General features: G+C 42.9%; 1 protein-coding gene across 1 annotated transcript in view; it reads left to right on the top strand.

Annotated features, from left to right (window-relative positions):
- FNDC3B (fibronectin type III domain containing 3B) overlaps positions 1-21437 on the top strand; it is a 213828-nt gene that overhangs the window by 25423 nt on the left and 166968 nt on the right. Inside the window, exon 2 of the mRNA XM_074590212.1 lies at positions 14014-14152. Within this exon, the coding sequence (XP_074446313.1) occupies positions 14042-14152 (111 nt within the window). The 5' untranslated portion in view covers positions 14014-14041. The remainder of the gene's footprint in view (positions 1-14013; positions 14153-21437) is intronic.

Genomic DNA, 21437 nt, shown 5'->3' with positions numbered 1-21437 from the left:
AAATCTTACAGTTGCAGTTTAATCTGGGGCAATGGAAAACATTAGTCAGAATTCATTAAGAATGAGGGAATCTCCTTAGTGAGCATCAGGAGGAGGATGGGATGCTGAAGAGCTGTTTGGTATTGGGGTTTCCCTGCAGCACGTTCCCTTATTTATGTATTCACCAGCAGCTTAAAACAACTCTGAACACCCCAATTGTTCGTCTGTACCATTCTGGCGTTCTGGTTAGGGACTGGAAGAGGAATATGAGAGAGAGCAGAAGCGCTTTTTTTCTACATGGGACCATTATTATCGAGACTCTTGTTAAAGACAAGTCATCTTCCTCCCCTGCCCCGAGACGAATATGGTATGGTGTAGGTAGTGAATAATACCGGTTAGTTTTACTTATTTCTTTAAAGCAGATGTCAAATGATGGAGAAAATATGTATCCTCCCCCTAGAAATTAGGGAACAAACTGCAACCCACCTGAATCTGTGAGACCTGTGAAGCTTTTTGGTGGAAGAACAACTGGGGTTAATGGGTAGGCTGTTGTCACTGATTAACCGCGTACAGTATTGTTAAGGTGGGTATCGGTATGGGCTCCGCTCTGCTGTGCGCTGCCAAAATGTGACTGAACTGGGTCAGAAAGTAAATATTAAAGAATGGAGATTGTGCCGTACTTTCGGTGATAGCACCTGGGTGTTCCAGCTTATTCACACAAAGTGAGCGTGCCCTGATAGCGCTCCCCTGGCTGTCAAAGTGGTGGAATAAAACCTTTTTGGGTTATGTGTCAGTTAAATAATTCAGGTAAAATTGAGCACAACTAAATTTCACTGGGAAAACTGGCTCCTGCGCTAATGCCGTCGGGCTGTCGGCAGAACTCTGCAGACTGACACCTGGTTTTGCTGATATTTTGAAATTTCTGCTTCCGCTGTTGCAGATAAGATGCTCTCAACCCCTATTTATATTTGACGTGGGATTCCTTCTAAAAGGACATAAACGTAGTGTAACGTTCTTTGCTCCAGCAGGATTTGAATTAACTTCTCTTGCAATAGGCAAAGTGAAGTGCATGTTCAGGATAAGCTGAATACTGAAGACTGTCAGGAAACGTGGTGGTGAAGAAGTGGTTTGTATTTATGCAAGATACTGTAAAAACAGACTCTTAAAAGAACTGGCCTTTCTTGTAGGGTCAGTCTTTGTCTAATTTGGACACATCCCACTGGAGTTTTGAGGGGGATTTTCTTATATTCGTGTGACTTGCATGTTTTGTTGTCATCTGTCTCTTGGCATTCTGTGAATTCCGTATCATTTGTACCTTCTCCCCAACTCTCCAAAACCCATTACCTTTTTGAAGGTCCTTCTCCTCTCCCCGTGTGCAAACCAAGCCGAAGTCCATTTCTTGAGATTCACAATTGCGTCTTTTTAAGATGCAAAGCTAGTTTTTAATCTGCCTTTCACAGATACTTTAATTTTTGAATTCCAGCTAGAGTTACAAATGAAATATTTGTGGGATAATGAGTTTTTGGGGTTTTTTTAACGTTTCTTTCCAGAAAACTGAAATGCTGTGAATGGTTGTCGCTAGAGATTTACCACTGGGTGGATAAGCGTGAGCCATCATAAAAGTCAAAATGATTTTGTGTGAAATGAGTAGTGTGTTGCATCCATGGGGATGCACTCATGGAGATGGTGAGAGGGAGGGACGTACTCGGAAATCTCACTTACAGAGCAGAAATAAAACTGCACTTGTCTTGAGTCAGGAACTCTTTTTTTTTTTTTTTTTTTTTCTATCAAAACCCCACTGATGCTCAGTAAGACCAACCTTCTCATGGCTCACCTCTATGGAGTACAGCGTCTTCCCTTCCGTGGATTTCTTAAGTGTATTTGAATATTGACTCTAGTCTCTTCCACCTCTGAAGTCGGACGCTCATCTATGGAAATTCATTTCTCCCAAGTGTAACAAGGGAAAATGAAACTGCAGTTGCATGTGGAATGAAGCTTGAAACTTGGTTTGCTTTCTGCTGCTTGTCTGTTCAAGTTTTTTGCTTGACTAGAGTTGTGTCATTTAAAGGATGTGGAAAGCTAACTTCAGTTGCAAGGATTTAATTGACTTCATTGGAGCTGTGTGTGATTGTATCAATAGGGAAACACAAAGAAGCATGACTGTCTCCTTTGTGATTAAATAATAAGCTTGCATTAAAAAAATATTGCAGTTTGTGGAGAAATTGGAATTGTGGAACCTTCCCTTACCTAGCTCAAGTTCTGGTTCTTACTGTTGTCTTGTATATGTGCCTCTTGACTCTCCCAAAAGAACTTTCCCTTGCTTTCTTTGAGGCCTCTTTAATTATTCATTATCTTTAAAACTTCATTTTCTGCAGAGTTGTGTGAGCTTCCTAGTGTGTGATGCCATGTCCCCAGCCTGCAGCGGTGTTGCCCCCATGGGTGTCCAGCTGTGTCTCATCAAGCACCTGAGCTGCCTTCCCTCAGGGTTCATTTTTAGGGTTAACACGGGCTGTTTTATCCTCAATGGAGTCTGCGCAGGCTTGGATGGTCACAGCTATGTCATGTCCTCCAAGCTTTTAGGAAACAAGAAACCCGGGGTATCCATCTGCAGACCTAGTCTAAGAACACATTGTTTTCTTGCTTCATTTCCTCCTCTTTTTTTCCCTCTATTTTCCTACCTTTCATCCCAAGCTCACAGTAACACCAAGCTGCTGTAACGTTTTCTCTATCTCGGAGCTAAAAGCTGTAGGGTACGATATTGTGGATGCTGTTTCGTAATTAAAAACCCCAAAGAACCAGAAGTGATGGGGTTACATTTTGATTCAGCCTTTTGGGGCTATTCGCAAAGGAGCCTGATGAGCAATGTGCTGTGAACTGGAAGGAGCGTGCTGCTTGTTCTAGGTTTTTAGGAGAATTCTCATCAATCTAATTATTTTTCACATGATGAAGAATTTCTGAAGTGTAAGGTGTGTTAATAACCTTTCAGTACTGCTGTTACCTCTTCGTGTTCTCCTGGCGCTGGAAGCTGTAGTATCAAGGTCAATAGGTGAAATATTAAGAAATTTTAATTAACAGAGAGTTAGAACTTATTAATGAGTAACTGCTATAAATAACTAGGAGCTGTAGGATGTGGGCTGTCGCCTGTCTCCCTGGCCCTGTGCCCTTCAGCCAATGCTGCTGGGTTTGGTGTCATTTTTTAAAAATAATGTTGATTTCCCATTTCATAATGCAAGTTGTCCGGTACTTCACTGTGTTGCTTATTATCAAAGAACAATACCGATTTATTTTTGTTGAGAATACTTTTTGGCCTTCCATTGCCTGAATGAATTGGCAGAGAGTGGGAATTAACTTACTTAGAAGGGTTGAGGATTCAGGATTAAATCGGATACAGAGAACCCCAGCGCTGGTAACCCCACTGGACTGTCTCCTGAATCGACAGAGCTTCATTTCTCCTCCAAACTGTGTCCCATTTCGGACAGGTAACAAAATCCAAAGGTTTTCCCTTTTTAAACCATTTCGTAGATAACTCGAGCTTTACAGCTGCGTCGTTGGCATGTTTGGCGTGATGGAGATTCAGTGTGTTCTGTCTAGATAAATAGAGACCCCGTGTCCTCCCACCTTAAGGAGAACAAAATCCCTCAGTGCTCTGTTGCACTTAAAGATTGGGTGGTTTTGGTTCCTTCACACATTATTGTCAGCAGAGATAAAAATCAGATACCTGGAGTAGGAGAGGCTCCTTTCCTGTAAGGTGCTGCATACCGAAATTACTCCATTGAAAATGATTGAACAATGATTTGATGATTTTGTGTGTGTGTGTGGTTTTCTTTTTTGTTTTTTGGGTTTCGGATGGTGGTTTGTTTTTTGTTGTCTTTTTTTTTTTTTAATAAATTCCTGTCTATTTCAAATGAAGAGAACCCTTCCTAGGTAGTATACTATATTGTTTTTCATGAAGCAGTTCAGAAAAGTAAAAATAAAACTCTTGCGAATTTTATTTGATGCTCTGTGAAGGTGAAGGGATGGCGAAACAAAACTTTAAATGAACTTTTTCTCCTGATGCTGAAAAATTCTAGAGCGATGGAGTTTGGATGGTGGGGTTTGGGTTGTTTTGTTTTTTCGTGTTTTTTTCTTTTTTGGTTAATCGTGCACTTTAGGCACTCTAGCTCCTGTGAGCGCGATGATGATAATGGGTTCAGCTTTCCCTCTACATGAGAAACTTCTCCCGCGGCTCTCCAGAGGCGCTCCCTTGCAGCGGCCGCTCGGTGTGTGAATGCCTGTTCTGGAATCCCGGCGCTGAGTGGGAGATCTCTCCCGAGCCCTTTCCCACAATAACACAATGAGCCACTTTGTCAGCCCAGCCTCAGCCCGGAGTCAGGTTTAGCGGCCAGTGGCCACAACAACAAAGTTTGCCTTGCACAAAGGTGTGCTGAGACCTTGTAGTAAATGGACTCTGGTATGCGGGCTTTTCAAGCGCTGCAGATTGATAGGATAGAGATCCTTTTCTTTTTCGTTTGTTTGTTTTTTTCATAGTTTAATTAGTGGTTAAAAAAAACCAAAACCACCCACCCCATTGATTTCAGTGGATTTAGGAACTCTAGAAGAGATAACCAAGGTCTTTGTGATATTATTGCGGAGCAATTATTATTTGAGAGCGCCGAGTGGAAGGGGAGGGTATTTATTGCCAAATCGCTTATCAGCCTCTAACAGTGATTAATACTTTGGCTATTAAAGGGAGGAAGAAAGCAAACAGATGAAGCACACACATTATCTGACTTGCACCTTTGTGTGAGAACCTCTCTTGGTGTAGAGGTTTTTCTTGTGCCCCTGGGCATCTGCAGGGGGTCACAGCCCTGATCTGGGGGGGTCAGTACTTACGCATACCACCAAAAAAACTATTAAGAGTGCATGAAGACATGCCCTAATGCAAATGTGGGCAGGATCAGAGCCCAAATTGTAGACTGGTGTAGGTCTGCTTTGAAAAGGTTTGTTCCTCCTCAAGCAAATACTCGGAATAACTTGGTGTTTGCTTGAAACAGTGTTTGAGCTTACTGAAAATCTGTGATGCTGTGAAGTTAATTTGCAAACTGCTTTTGTCAGAGGCAATATAGAGTGCAGGGAACCTGAAAAGGATTATCGGCAGATGGGGGGTGGAAGGCGGAAATTTTGGAACATCATAGTTCAGATTTGTGAACAATTTCACTTTATTTTAATTAGGAAACGTGCAATGTTGTCTCTTGCACAAAATGTCCTTTTGTCGTTAGGGGAGCGGTTTGTGCTGTGGGATGGAGAGCTGCTGGGGCACTGTCGTCTTCCCCTCCTCGCCCCGGCACACGGAGGGACCTTCCGCAGCTGGAGGAGCTCCGTCTTCTCCTGCCGACCAGTGGGGGATGTCTCTGAAACAGAGAGGTCCCGCTTCGTGCCCATCCTGCTTGATGTGGCTTCTGGCCTTCTAGGAAAGCGCAGAGATGCCGAGGGCAGGTGGTGGGGTGTTGTACAGCTGCCGACTGATCGGCACCCAGAACTCTTTACTCAAATGTTTCTGCGAGGGTGGAAAAGCAGGAATAAATCAGTTTGAAATGTTCGTTACCGCTTGTATTTTCAGAATTGCGTCAATTAATTTCCCTTTAACAACAACAACAACAAAAATGTTTAAAGTAGTTGCTATTTAAAACAAATTGTGCCAGAGCAAACTTTATGATCAGGCACTCCTAAATGTAAAAAATCAAAACGAAAAATGTAAAGAAACAATAACACAAAAAAATAATGAGAAAAAAAAACCAAAACAAACTGGCCACCGTTGTGCAAGAAGAGTTAACCTCAGCCTATTACTGCTTGGAAGAAATGCTGTGAAATACTGGGAGAACTGTGTGCCTGAAAACTTTCCTATTTTTGCAGATCTATCCCTTGTGAATCTCCTTTCGCTGTTGTGATTAATATGGAGGAAGGCGAGGAAAGAAAGGTGTGAAGCCTTGGAAGAAGGAAAGGAATATAAATAGCCAAAATGACTAACTTTAATTTTTAGGTTGGAAGAAAAAGGACAGAAAAAACCTGGATGGTGACAGTGAGTTGTGTACAAGTCTCCTCTCTGGAGCTGGCCCTTCGGTCCCTGGTGCGAGCTGTAACGGGGGGGTGTTCGCTTTTTGTAGAATTGATTTTTGAGCAGGAGATGAATTCACTGCCGTAACGTTGTTTGCAGGAGGGAGAACGTTGGGAAGTCATCGGATTAGCTCGTCTGCCTCTGGCTTTCTGCTCAGCTGTAGCTAATATAAGCCTAATACCATTGTTTTGGGAGATCTATTTCACTTCTAGTGTATTTATTCGCTTCAATCTAGCACCATTACGTTTTCATTCGACTATGACTGCCTTCGGGGCACGTGCGCGGTGCTGGGAGGAGGCTGGGCCGGCTTTTCCTACACAAGTTTTCACAAGATTTCCCCTCCGGAAAACCAGGGGGGGGAAAAAACCAAACTAGTGGTGTAAAGTTTTCTTTTGGTAAAAGACTCCTTTGTGCATCAGCTTGCTTTATTCTGGTATTTCATCAGAGCTATTATATGCTGATTAGTTCTACTTGCCTTGGGAAAGAAGACACTCCCGCATGATGCCGTTTGACCTCATCTCCCATTCCTGATGCTCACTTTTGGGGCCCGTTTGAAGTTATTTGGTTATTCCATTTCATCCCAAGGTTGAGCTAGGGCCTTTTTTTTAGATGTATTAGGGTTTTTATATATATATATATAAAAAAATATATATAAATATATATTTTTATATATGAAAATATGTAAAAATTTGCTGTTCCAAAACTATAAAAATTTCCTCTGAAAGGTCAAAATTGTTGTTCTTTAAAATAATGGAGTTTCAAGTCTTGAAAACGTGAGGTCAAATTATAGGTCTAAATAAATGCAAACTACCCTTCGGATAGCTGCTTTAATAATCTCGCCCCAGAGTGGGGAAAAACACCGTTGACTTTCCTCGATCCCCCTATAGAATTGAACACTGCTGATGATTCTATCTTTAGAGACGGAATGTGCCATGGACGTTGAAATGTGTTGTTACATAAACCAAAAATAAATTAGAGGGGAATAAACCCACTGAATAATTACCGTGGTTAAGTTTTGAGAGGATGTTTATGCTTTCCAGCTTGCTGGAATCAGGATCCAGCTACTGGTGGCCTTGTTGTCTGTGAAACAGCCCAGAGAACAAGCGGCAGACGTTTTACTACCTCTTTGTAAAATGCCAGCCAGCTTTGTAGGTATGCATTCCCTCTAATCCGTTTTCTTTGTCACAACGGATTTTTAAAATTGCATGTATTTCATCAAAATTGTTACGGAGAAGCCTGTCTGTTTGGCTGCTTTCAAATTAATCTACCGTGTTTGCAGTTAAACGGGGAAAGAATGCTTTCAGGTCGCAGTCGCTCTTCAGACGGATGTGATTTAACTAAACTAATGAACGCACATCAGACAAGACAAATTCCAGACTGTTTGTGCCTTGACCAACCATCTGTGCGCATACCTCCAGGTACTGCTCATGTCTCAAGAGGCTTTTCTACATGAACAATTATTACCACTCCTTTTTCAATTCAAGTGGCAAGCCATGGCAGGAGTCTCTTGAAAGCAGCTATGTTTACTGCTCTGCTTTTCAGTGAATGTATAATTGCGTTATGTATGTTTTAATTAATGTTAAATTTCAACGTGTACTATGCAAAATACAATAGGAAAGCCGGGCTGCGTGTAAGCTCCTTCATCTCTTGCGTACAAACACCAGCGTCAAAAATAACGTGCAGGAGAAGCATTTCTCGTTTGGAGCCTTCCTCGTGGGATACGGATTTTAATTCCTAGTGTCTGAGGATGTCTGCATACAACTAAGTTTTTGCGTATGTGTATATATATTCTGTTTGTACATACACGCGTTTTTTTTCCCCCTAGTTATTTTTCTCTGGTAGATAAGTTTCAAAATATCTCTGGAAAAAGCGACCGTTTCTTCAACTGAACAATGATCAGCAGTGACGTGATTCGACATACCAGGCTTTTGATAGTTTTCTTCAGTTCGACTTACAAACTCCTGGAAAATAGCAAATGGTTCCCAGAATGTTTCGTTTTATGGAATAATAATCTGTGCTGCAGGTAATGGCTGCAGCAAATGCGAAAGAATTTCCTTATTCCTTATCCTTATTATTTGAGTTTTCCGTGTTTTGGGGGCCTGTGTTTCTAAAGCTGTGTTTGACTTCTCGGTGCTAAGTGGGATTCCCTCTGCTGTGAGCCCATGATTCCATACATATTTTTTTAACCGTGACAAAACCATTTTAAGCAGCTCCTACTTCCTCTTGTCCCGGTTATAACAACCCAAGTGTTTGAGGGTCGATACAGCACAGCGGATGGGGGAACCCATCTATATTCAAACTAGCCGTGCAGATGACGGTGGAGGGCTTGGGCTGGTGGTGCTGTCAGGTTGTGGTTTGGAGGATGCAGATCAGATTATCACAAATACTTTCGTTCTGTGGTCAGAAAACTACCAATTTCTGAACATCCTTGTTGCAGAACCTCGTTTGCCCCAAGACCAGCCAGGGCAAATGGCTCGTAGAGGGGAGAAGCAGTCACCTTTTATGTGACTGCTGGCCATTAAGATCAGTTATATCATTCAGAAACTTGGATTTTGACATCATGCCTGGACTGGCTTCTCCCATCTCTGTAAACTAGCAAGGAATTTCCTGACGGGTTCGATTAATCCAACCTCAACCACTGTGCAAGAGGAGATCACCCTTTACATGCAGAATAGTAGAAGAGAGGCTCTTATACATACATACATGTATATAAAATATAATGGTAGAAAGGAGCTCATATTAAGCTATCTAACCTGATATTTAAGAAAGAAATTAAAATACGTGGTTCTGACACAAGCCTCTCTTTCTCCAACCTCAATGGGTTGTCTTTTACAATTTTGGAGAATTTGAAGAATTAGTGGAGAAAATTTCTGTTTCAAGAAAACTATCTTCTGTTGGGTTACAGATTCTGTCATCTTTGAAGCCACTCTCAGTGTCTGAGTTGTCTTTACAAGGAATGCTTTGGGTCGACTTTCTTTAGGGTGGGACTGGATGTGTATGCCATACGTGCGAATAAGATGTAGTTTCTGGGTTTGTTATAAAGGCAGGATAGCTTGTGGTTACTGATAGCTGGTTACTGATGAGGACAATTAGACATTTATCCTACGTTTAGGAAGGGAAGGTTGAGCACCAGTGCGCTGCTGGCTTTCTCTGATGGTTGCCGTTGCCCAGTAGTAGCATTTGAGCTTAACCTCATGGAAAGCAGCTTGGGAAATGAATGGTCTTGTCTTGGTCAATGATGTGGCTGGTGGCCAGGAAGGGGCTGTGGTCACAGCTGGTCTGGGAGGTGGCTGGGCCATGGACAAATTGCTCGTCATGCCTGAGGACAAATCTCATGGAAAAATCTGAGGAGTTCTTGTTTGCTTGTTTATGAATTGCTGCACGCACTGTTTGGGACTGTGTGTGTGTACGTGCACCGTCTGTGTGTGAACTTCATCATGTTGAAACTGTAAGGTGGTTGGGTGGGATGTTTTTAAGCTGGAAAGGGAGAATTCTTCCTTCTAAAGTTTTATACCCTGTGTGTTTCCAGTCTTGTCTACAGTAATGCTAGGATTGAAGGTGGTGCAGCTTCTTACTCTTTGCGCAGGAGGTTCTTTTCGAATCAGAGAGAATAACCCTAAGCAAGCACGGCGCAAATGTGCGTTTAGTACTGTCATCTTTGTAGTACAACTTTTGTAATTCCAGATGATTTTGATAAAAAGGCAGAACACTTTGTTCCGTAGCTTTTAATGGTCTGCTGCAGGGAAATAAAAATTGAGCGGTCACAGGACCGAATATTCACAACTCCTCTTGCTTTTGCCAGGTTCTCGGAATTTGCCTGCTGTAGCTGGAAAAGGTTCTTCGGCTTCGTAAAAGACAAAAGGTGGAAAAAAAATCACAAAGAAAAATGTTCTTGGCTTATAGCCCCATTTAATAGCATGGGTAAAACTTTCTAGGAAAAGTAGGACTCGGGTATCTTGATGTGGTTCACGCCGCTTTTGGAATTTCAGAACAACTCTGATGTAACCCGTTGGGTCATATTAATTCACCATACATGGACATTGGTTTTTAGATAGTTACGTTTTGTTCTTCTGTGTGCTTTAATTTTATAACCAGTGCCATGTGCAATTAATTTATGTATTACTAATTCACATATTGAATTAATTTAAGGAAACAGAGTCATCTCGGTGATCAGCAGAAGGCTGCAGCACCGAATTGAAAATCAGGTTTGTAACAGTAACTTGAAAACATCAAAAGGTTTGGAAGTTTGGTTTGGGGAGAGAAACATCAAACTTGGATGGTTATTTCTTCTTCCTTGCTCTACAGCAAGATGGGAAGCTGTGATTTCCCGTATTCCTGGAGGCAGCTAGACAGGGAGATGCAGCCTCTCTCCATGTTGGCCTTGCCGTGGACCATCCCAGCCAAACCCAGGGAATGCAGACGCACAGGAAATATTTTTTTTTTTTTTTTAAATTTAAATATAGTCAGCTTTCTAGACAAAACCCCAAATTCGAGTTAGTACCTGAAAAAAAAGCTGTGGGTTAGTATTTGGCAGTTCATATTTTAGCTAAGGAAGAGTTCTCATATCCTGAAATATGACCTGGCTCTTTGAGCCCTTGTCTGGTGTTTTCTTCCATTGATGTTCCTGAATTTACAGGAAAAAGAAAGTGCTTGTGTTCAGGCCTCACCTGCTTTGTACTAATCAAATATGCTTATGTGAGCATCCCCTGAGGTAGGGGGAGCGCTAGGTTTCAGGAGGGGTGTGAACGCGCGGCGAATAAATCTGTTTTTAAGTAGGATGGATGATGAGCAAATAAGCTTTAAAAAAAAAAAAAAAGAAAAGGTCTGTGAAGGCAGTTTCCAAAAGTTTTGGCTTTAGTGTGAAGTCTGCCAGTCCCATGGTAGGTGTTTTAACCCCGTCTCATCTAACCGTGTATGGCGTACATCTATGTGAAATACTGCTAAAACCAAAATGCCTGTGGCCAGCTGTGCTTTGTAGCCAGTGCAGTTGCTGGCGTTACCTCTGGCGGGGTCGTACCAGACCTGACAAATAAAGGAAGCCCTTTTTATTTCTTTTCCTTCCCCCCCATCCCCCCTTTAAAGTGAGGCAAGTGTAGACATGGCTGTAGTGACAAACCATTAATAAAGCAAAAGGAATGCAGCTGTAAAACTTTAAATAATGACATGTAGCAAATAAATTTCAACATATTGGTGGTTGTGCCTGGAATGGAAATATTATTAGGAAAATATGTAGCTTCAAGCTACAGTCTGGCTTTTTTCCTTAAGAAAATAGCATCGGCGTGACGCTTAAACTCCATTAAAGCTGGGGCTTTCAGATTCAGACTAGATGAATGTGTCATTTATTTGGGGGAGGGGATATTGTTTTACATAGGTTTAAAATAGTTCCTATGAATGTTGTGTTCTTTTAAAATAACCGTATTTACATATTGATATATATCTGTATACGCACAAAAACTATAGAAAGATAACAACGTGTATAACCAATGTAGTTCGAGGTGCAACTGACCATTGACTAAATGGATCTGTTTCCGTTGAAGGCTGCGAACTCCGATGTTCTCGTGGTTGTTCAGTATTAGGTTTTTTCAGTCCTTTTGTTAATCACAAGCATTTAAGAAATGGTTAAAAAATCATTTTAAGCAAACAAAACCTCAAAAAATCCAAATCCCACTACCCCACTCCTTCTCCTCCACCCCCAAAACCCAATACCTGTGAATATGGGTTGTGGACTTGGATCTTTCTCAAAATTAAAACCTGAGACTATGAAGTAATGAGAAGCAAAAGGTTTAGGAAGGAGCTCCAAATATTGCAAAACTTCAGGGGGAAAATGCGTTGAGCAAAGCTTCTGGTCTGTTGGACGGATTTCTGTGGCCTGTGTAACGGTTGGGTCCGAGCTTTGAATGACTAAGCCAGGGAGACCTTGGTCACCAATGGACCTGTGCTGGGTCAGAGAGCTTGGTCCTGTGGACCATGGGTGTTTAGCCAGTGTCCTTACTCCATGGGTGTATGTACTGCAGGGTGGAGGTGACAGTAGGACTAAAACACTGCCTTGCTCTGGGACAAAGCAGTTGATGCCGGCAGGAGATGGGACTTGAAACCCATCTGTGGGTGCACCATCCTCTCGCCAACTGTGTCTCAAGCTTTCTGCGAACTTCTGTCCTGTAATTGAGTCTCAAATAAAAGGAGGGAGTTAATTTTAAAGGTGGGTGAAAATAGAATACCTCTGTTTATATCTCAGTGAAGTGAGGATTAGAAAAGTGGTGTTTTCACGCGGATGAGAACATCGGAAAGAGCTGTGAGAGTCGTGCTAAATTTGTAACCGAGTTAAATTAAAACGCTGGTCTTGAGATGTGTGGCTGGAGGTAAGAGGGCTAAGTTTGCACATCTGAAAAACAAATATGCTTTTAGTCTTCCTCTGCTACTTAGATGTGAGAGGCCTGTGTGATAAGAATGCAAGGATAGATGTGATTCAGGCTGTGTGGGCACCTCCATCACCTCTAAATCACACAAGTGGTCCTCTTCAGGAGCTGGAGCACCAGCTCCTGCTCAGGTGGATGTTCCTGATCATCAAGTCGCTCTGCAGGTGATGGAGTTGCAATGAGCTCTGGAAGAGGTTGATGAAAATGAAGAGAGTGTATTTCAACCGAACTATTGGTTTAGCTGTTAAACTGAAAAGAAAAAAAATAAATATCTAAATGTAAAGCCGAGCAGCACCTGAGGGCAGAGCAAGTATGGGGGTCTTAGGTTGGCAGCATGCAGTATCCATAGAACCGCATGCTCCAACCCTGGTGAGGATGGCCCAGCGCTTTGTCCCCTCCGCAGCAGATGAGTTAAACTCCTGGTTTATGGCTCTGTAACCAAGTGCTCCGTGTCAATGCTAGATCTCACAACTCTTTCCTTATGAGCAGGGGTTTTCCTGTTGCTCTTTGCCAAAAATTCCCCTCTCTATGCTCTGGTGGTCTTGTGCCAGCTGATTACCTGTCTGATACTGCAAATTTTTTTTCTGACTTGAATTTTTGATGTATGTGAAATTATGTGGGAGGGCTTTGGGATTCTCCGGCATGAGAGGTACTAAGGAGGCTGCTGGACTTGTAAGGTTGCTTTGCTTAGGAGTTCTTGTGCAGGAGTCCAGATAAGCAATGTGGTTAGGCCATCCATTTTATTCACTAAAGAACTGGATTATTGCCCCATAAAACAGTGTGGCGGTACCCTTAATGCTGAATTAAGACTTGTTTTTACAAAGCAGTCTCCCTGTGGTTTTAGTGATGCTTACATATCACATCAATTAGCTGTGAAGGGGGAGGCTGTGCTGGAAGTGATGTGTGATTCTTCACAAATCCTCAAGTGAGATCATCTTCTGTTGTCCTCTGTATGGCACAAGGCGTTCAGAGTGTGGGGATGTGCTGTCCCTGCTGCTCCAGCAGAAGACTTTCTCCTTCGGATCATGATGAAGCGGAAGTCAGGCGCCTTCTCGTTGCGTTACAGGTGGCAGGGCCATAGAAAGAAAATAAAGGTGTTTGGCTCTGAACTGTGGATATTGAGTGAAACCGATGTGACATGTTAAACACACGGATGATGTAGTTCTAAGAGCTGTGGTAGCAAGCAGGATGATGAATTTTAGGAAGGGAGCAAATCTCACTTGAAGCATCACAGAAGTTGCCCCTTTCGGTTGTGCGGTGAGGGCTGGGGGTTGTAATCGTGGGAAGGAGTGGAAATCTGGCCAGTTGGTTTTTGGAAGCCTTGCATGGAAACTTGACTTCCCATGCTCTTGATCTAACAATTAAAACCTCTGTTCAGTGCATGGAGTTCCCATGTGCATCCTGTTTCAAAAGCAGGTGTCCTGCTTAGGTTGCCACCTTAACGGCAAAATCCACACGGATGCCGGTGACTTTCTAAAGTACAAGTGGGTTTTCCAGGGTCTTTAACTGGTGCTTCTCTTGCAGGAAGCCCGTTGAGGAAAATTCTCCATGAATGTACGTCACAATGATGATGACCGACCAAATTCCGCTGGAGCTGCCGCCGTTGCTGAACGGGGAGGTAGCCATGATGCCTCACATCGTGAATGGCGATGGATCACAGCAGGTCAGTGAGCTTTGCAGGAAACAGCTGGTCTAAAGAAAGTATTTCTGGGCCACCAAGGGATTTTGAAGATGGGGAAGATGGCTTTCTGCAAGAATAGAGAGGACAGAGTATTTCCTGGAAGGTAGCAATCTGCCTTTATGCTGGAAAGACATTATAAGCAATGCTTTAAATGTATGATTAAATTTAATGTGATTATTTGCATGTGTGTTCATTGAAGTTAAGATAATGGGATTGAAATAATGACTATAACTGCCACATATCTGAGAGCTTTGCACAAAGTTAGTCTTGTGATTTGCTTGTGCTAGCTGTTGTCCAGGTATCTTGCTAGTATCTGTGATAAGGTTTAAAAACTTAAACCAAAAGTGCTGAGATTGGGAAAAAAAAAAAAAGGAGGAAGGGAAGGAAATGGAGAATTGAATACAAGAGTCCTGTGGTGCCTGCTATTCTTTGCTCACCTAAGTGTGCTGATCCTGGCAGTCCTGTGTATTACCCTGTGCTTCGTTATAAGCGTCAGAGGAGCAGAAGTGAATTTTGAGTGGCCTTTTGAAGGAAAGCAAGTTTATTGTTGCTTTCGTATTTTTCTGGGAGATACTCTCTAATAAGCTTGATCAGAAGCAGGTAGAATGATTAGAAGACCACAGCGATGCCTTCCTGTCAGGATACAGCCTGGAGGTTCAGGCTGATAGTCGGTAGATTCCGGAACCTGTCATCTTGGGTTAATGTTTCTCTCTGTAGAACATCTACCGTAGCAATTTTTCTGTGTTACTCAATTTCGTTCCCTCCTGATTTGAGACATTTCTGCAAAGTATTTTAACTAAGGTAGCAATACACAGTGCTTCATGAATTAATCTAAAATGTCATTCTGTTACTTCTCATTCCCTTGGTCATTTGTTCCTCCCTCCAAGCTGTGTTTTGAGCTATACCAAACTCGAGAGGAAGAATAATTTCAGCTTTTCTTCCAAGCTTCTGCTTATCTGGGTTCTCAGGACGATACAGATTTTCAATGCCATGATTATTTTTTTTTTTAAAGTCATTTCTCCACAGTGTGCTTCAACTTGAAAAAATATAAAAGCAAGCTTTTAATGGCTCTGTAGTCGAATCCTATATTAATATGCTTAAGTGAAGGAACTATCTTATTGATATCGGATAGGATAATTGTTCCTTAAATATGCCTTTTCCTCCTTGCTGGAAACCATTTGTCAGGTTAGACTGTTCAGTGGGTCCTTCTGTATTACAGAAAGAGTAAATGAAGTCTTTGGAGCCCTCCTTTGAGATGGGGCTCAAAGTCCGGTCTTTGAATTTCCCCATCAGTGATGATTCGGGAGCTTTGCTTGGCGGATGCCTCCACTGCCTTTAAAGTAGCTTCTCATCTAATGTTTTGGAGTAAAAAAAATTACCGACGTAGTGGGAAGTGCGTTTCTTCTTGCTTTTGCCGTGCTATGCAAATATGACTCAGGGGACCGGTTCTGGGCCAGGTTCCTTTTCTGCACAGATGTTTGTTGGGTGATGCTTGTAGACCTCATCGCCTTATCTCTAAGTACTTCTAGTTGGAATGCCAGTTTTCTGTGAGATATTTTGGCCTCTAGTCTGGATGTGCCCTCGTATGTTGCAAAGCTTAGCTGCATTTATGCTTTACTGTTTTCATCTTCTTCCTGAAGCTTTAGTTGATGTCTTCACTTTTTAAAAGTACAGTTCTAAAATGCAATGAAATTGGAATAAACGCTTGCTCTTTGCATATAGTAGTAGCAAGTGGACTACGTTAATTACTCTTAACGTGGTTTCTTATGTATTGTAGAAGCAGAGTTTACATATTTGTTGAAAGAGATTTATCTCAGTTACTTGTCAGGCAGGAACAGCCTTCAGATTTGATTCGTGTAAGAATGACTTCCTTAATAAAGGTGATTCCTATTACTCCATAAACAGGTGCTAGTTTTATAAGGAGATGTGCTTTTCCAGGGTGTAATTACAGTCTCTATTAGAAGCTAGCAGTAAGAAAGCGTCACAGCTCGGCTGGTGAGAGACGAGGCGCGTGGGGTTCTCCAGACTGCAGCCTGGCCAGGCGCAGATCGGTCCCTCGTGCTTTGGAGCCTGTGATGAGATGCTCTGGGGGCACTTGCTGTTGCCCACCCTTATGTGTTCCTGGGCATGTGAAGCCTCAGCCGTGGCAGAGCTGTGCTAGAAGCTGTACCTGAGGATGCTCAGCCTCAGATAAAAGCTTTTTCTCAAAAGTCCTTATACATGTAGAAAAGAGCGGAGTGGAGCTGGTAAAACACCTTCGCTTTTGCCAGCAGCCAGCTGGAGGGCGATGCACAAGGCAATTCTGCCAGTAAACACTCCTGTATTGTCGGACAATTGCATAGGAACATTTAATTGTTTTATCTTCCTGGGGATAAGTGCTGCAGAGCTCCACAGGGCAGAGCTAGGAATGGCTCTGCCAGCTTGACAGTAATCCCTCTTTTCCAGACTACCCAAAATGGCATTTCTAGCACTGGCTTCTTTTTTTTTTGTTGTTTTTCTTTTAAAGTTTCCCACACTTAATTTCCACTACTGCTGACTGTATTTAATGCTTTCATGCCCCTTCCAGAGCTGCTGCTTACTCTGTTTCTGCTTCTAATCCACTTGTAACTCCTGTGGGGATTCAGGGAGTGATAATTAACCTTTTGGTCCAAGAATTTCCGTGGTTTCCTGTAGGTACTCCACAGCAAGCTCTAAAAAGCTTGGAGAATGAAGTGGAAGGGCAGCTAGCTGTGCCATAGGATGTCTGTACAGAGAGCTGAGCAATTTAATTTGGGAAGTTTTATTTTGGTGTGGTTTGCCTGCTGCACCTGCGACGGTGTAGGAACTTTTCTGCTTGCCTGCCCTTTGTAAAAGCGTGTTTACCAAATCCTGTTTTTTCAGTATTTGGCTGGAGCCCAGGCACTGCGTCTGCTCGTTCTTGTCTTTTAGGGTCACACACTTTGAATAAGGGAGACGAGAGGATGTCTGAATGAGGAACAAGGTTTGGTACCTTCCTGTAGCACAATAAATCTGTGCACCTTGGAAGAGTTTGAAAGCGTTGAGCTGGCTGGGGTTTATACTGCACCTGAACAGCAGCCGAGCTGAGCGAATGAACTTTGTGCCGAAATTTAGAGTTACTTCTTCATGCTTTCTTGCCTTTTTTTCTATAGATGCTGGTATAAATGTCCTTTTAGTGGAGGGGGGGGGATAGTTGCACATGTGGGGCTTGTTTCAAGAAGAAAAAGCTTTATAGCTGGTACATATCTAAGATACCTGAGCTGAGAAGCATCAGTCCATAAAAGACTATCAGATAACGGATGATTAAATTTCCTTCTGTTTAAATATACTGAATTTTAAAGCAGAATCAGTAGTCTTAGAGAAGGCATTTAAACTAGAGCAGATGGCAGTCAAGTAACACTAGCAAAGTTAACTCATAGGCAGCATTTGATATCTAGGAAGTTTCTAGAATGAGTTTTTTTTTGAAGGCATTTTAATTGAAGGATGTTGGTGGGCAAACTCTGAAGCTGTTCTCACAAATATGTTCCTTTATGAATACAATGAAACACACAATTTGCAAAAACTTCACGGGTCTTAAGATTTCTTATCAGAGCAATTTGTTACACAGATATACTGATAATCTTTTTGGTTATTTTTATTTTTTTTTTACTGCTTGCTTGGGAGAATGTTTAACTTGGGACAAATCAGGGGGTTCAGGATGTGTCACTTGTGGGCTTCGCTAGCAATAGCACTCACCGTAACTGACTGTTACTGAAAGTAACTGGAGTACTGCGTCCAATTCTGGAGCCCCTACTGCAAGAAAGATATGGACGTGCTGGAACGTGTCCAGGGAAGGGCCACGAGGATGATCAGAGGGCTGGAGCACCTCTCCTACGAGGACAGACTGAGAGAGTTGGTGTTCAGTCTGGAGAAAAGAAGGCTCCCAGGAGACCTTATAGTGGCCTACCAGTATCTTAAGGGGGCCTACAAGAAAGCTGGGGAGGGACTTTTTAGGGTGTCGGCTAATGGTAGGACTAGAGGGAATGGATTAAAACTAGAGATGGGTCGATTCAGATTGGACGTTAGGAAGAAGTTCTTCACCATGAGGGCGGTGAGCCCCTGGCCCAGGTTGCCCAGAGAAGCTGTGGCTGCCCCATCCCTGGAGGGGTTCAAGGCCAGGCTGGACGGGGCTTGGAGCAACCTGGGCTGGTGGGAGGTGTCCCTGCCCAGGGCAGGGGGGTGGAACTAGATGATCTTTAAGGTCCCTTCCGACCCGCACAATTCTATGATTCTGTGATGGAATTGCCTCTATTTTCTGGCCTATGGAAAAAAGGATACTTAAGCCCAGAACACTATGAGCAAAGTATTAATTTTTAAAAGGCGCTGTTCTATTGTTTAAGAGGTAGCATATTCCCTGATTTTTCTTACTGAAGAGAGGTTGGAAGTATTTATCCTCCCTACGCCTGTGTGGTGAGGAGGAATGCCTTCCTGGGAAGAATATTGCACACAGAATGGTGGGAACTCTTTTGGTCCTTCCTGCGGGATGGGATGGAGATGGAAAATCATCAGGATCTGGGGCACAGACTTATAAAGTAGAATCGAGAAAGGAGTCAAGTGATTATTCTGGGTTTTGGTGGTGTCTTTTTTTGGTTTTGTTTTGTTCTTGTTTTTTTTTTCCCAAAGATGCAATATACTCCAAAACTTATGCACTGTAGAGATTGTAAATACAGTAGATGTTAATAATTTAAAGCATTTGTGAGGAACCTGTGGCTGGATCCCAGATGGTGCCTATGATGCTGAGCCTCCCCCCCCCCCCGCCCCGGTGTATGGAGCCTGGGGTATCTAAACAGGGAAGGAAAATTCACCAAATCAGAAAACACTTACGGCAGGGCTTTAATACTCCAAAGCAGGGCAAGTGGCTGATTGGCCTTAGCAAGGAAAAGGTGCTTATAAAGTGGAAGTATTTTAAAGCGAGGGCTGGATTGCATTGCATGACATGGATGCAGGTGAACATCTTCCTCCTGCTGCTGCCTCGGCGCTCACAGGTGACCTGCGGCAAAGCAGTTACGAGGTGACAAACTGTTTTGAACATGAGTTTTCTTATTACTTAATAAAGCACTTGTGTGAGTAAAATGATACTATAGGAAATGGATAACAGCAATAGCACATGCCCTTGGTCCTTATCAGGCAGCATTTTCTGTCTTTGTATGAGACTGTTACCCAAAATATATATATTTTTATATTCCTGAACCCGAGCTTTAAGCCTGTGTTAGACTTTGCTGGCAGGTTCGTTAGCCTCTTCCCCTGCTCCACATAGATACGAGAGTCGGATAATAGCAACAAGGGGGACACTCATGACATTTGTTTGGCTTGTCATGAACACTCAGTCTGGACACAGAGCAATTATTGCCAAATGGGTGTGTGTGTGTGATTACAAATATTTATAGTAACTATGCAACTTAGTAACATTAATCAGTCTTAACAAACATGGTTGTTTAAGTAAGATATAATAATGTTCTTAAAGGCAAAATAAATGCCAAAAAAGTGCGCTATGGAGAGAGCAAGCTTTCTCTGAGGATGCAGCAGGTAAGGCTGGGCTTCAGCACAGGCTGGATTAAACTGCTAAAGCAAACATCCGAGTAGTTTTTAGGGAAAAGGAAAAGCCTTTGAGATTGTGCTGCTGACACCCTACTCGCAGCCGTCACAAGCTTCAGCTTTTTGGACGTGAGAAGGCCAGGGGACCGAAACAGGGCTGGAGTGAGTGTCCTGGGACCAAAACGGGGCTGCAGTGTCCTGGGAGCGCGTCCTTGTGATGCTGCAGGGCAGCGGCATCCCTCAGAGCGACTCTTCAAACTCTCGTCCTGCCGCCACCTCATCAACGTGCGTACTCGGGGTGATGAATATTGGAAGATACATAGGGCAATTAGAGATTGTCTGTGTTTGTTTTCATTAAAATAAAGACATTATCTTTACACTTTTTTTTATTGCTTTCCTCGGATTTTAATTAAAAGTTTCGGCAACAAAGCGTTCTCGTGAAGATCCCTCATGTAGAAAAGAAGCAGAAAAGCTGTGTTCCAGGCTGCAGGATATGGTTTTGCAGTTTAGGAGGACATGGGAAAAATAAATCTTTGAATTAGTTTGACATAGTGTGTCTAAACAAAAGAAGTCGCAATGTGCCTTGACATTATTTGTCCCAGGCAATTGGGACAAATCGGGGACGTTGGCTGGAAAATGCCCAGTATCTAGTACTCGATGTGGGCTGGCTTTAATGGTTTGAGCTCAACTCTGCAGCTCGTTAGTCGCTGCTTTGGAATTGCAAGCTCTCAGGGGGTTATGTGCGACATGGGGTGAGTGCAGGGGGGTTTGGGTGCTGGGGTGGGTTATGGGGACAAACCGCAGTTACCCCAGCTTTGGGTGGAGAGGAGAGGCTGGGGCTGGCTTCCAGCCTGCGGTGGGGGCTAAGCAGAGGGTCTTGCCCCAGGAGCATCCTGATGGCTGCTGCTGGGTCCGAGACCACCTTGGGTATATGTGCCCATGTCCTGACCGTCCTCCCTTTGCGTCCAGCGTTGACCCACATCACTCACGCCTCGGCTATTCGCCTTTGCTCTTGATAGAGCTGCCCTTCCCCAACAAGTGTTTTCTTCTGCTTCAAAGGTGTCTAATTTGAGCATCAGTGCAGAAGAATGTATTTTAAGATCTTAATAACTTAATTTTTGTTCTCTTTTTTTTTTTACATTTCAGGCAAAGGCAGCTACAGTACTTTATTCCAATGCAGTTCTTGGCTGATAACTCTGGGGTAGGCACATGCCTCGTGGAGTAAGAGGAATCCCTCTCCCATGATCAGTCTTATATCTGCCATTAAAGTCAAGTCCCTGCTTTAGGGAAAAGATAAAGTTTTTCGTATAGGAGCTGTCAATCTAGTTTGAGAATGTATTTGGAGGAGTTGGACCAAGTCCTTCCAAAGGTGTGATGGTGTGCTAGAGCATCTGGTTTGCCTTAGTCAAGCATGTTAATAGGTAACCAGCTTTAGAGCCGTCGGTTTAGACGTATAATGCAAGTGAGCTAATGAAATATTTTTATGATTCTTTGCCTCTTTGTGTTCAGGTTTCTGGTTTGCTTTTTAAGCTGAATGACACGGCTTTGCTCCGCGCTGCTTTTGATTTGATGCCCGTATCCTGTTGTGGATAATCCACGCCCATTCATAGCAAAGGAGCACTTAAATACGGTCACTTAAATGTCGATTGTTGGGAGATTAGGGATGGCAATGGCTTTGTGCCTCTTGTCTTTCCTG

Source organism: Larus michahellis, chromosome 6 (assembly GCF_964199755.1).
Source record: "Larus michahellis chromosome 6, bLarMic1.1, whole genome shotgun sequence".
Classification (NCBI taxonomy): Eukaryota; Metazoa; Chordata; class Aves; order Charadriiformes; family Laridae; genus Larus; species Larus michahellis.
Note: the sequence above shows the minus strand (reverse complement) of the source record. Positions and strands in the feature narration are given on the sequence as shown.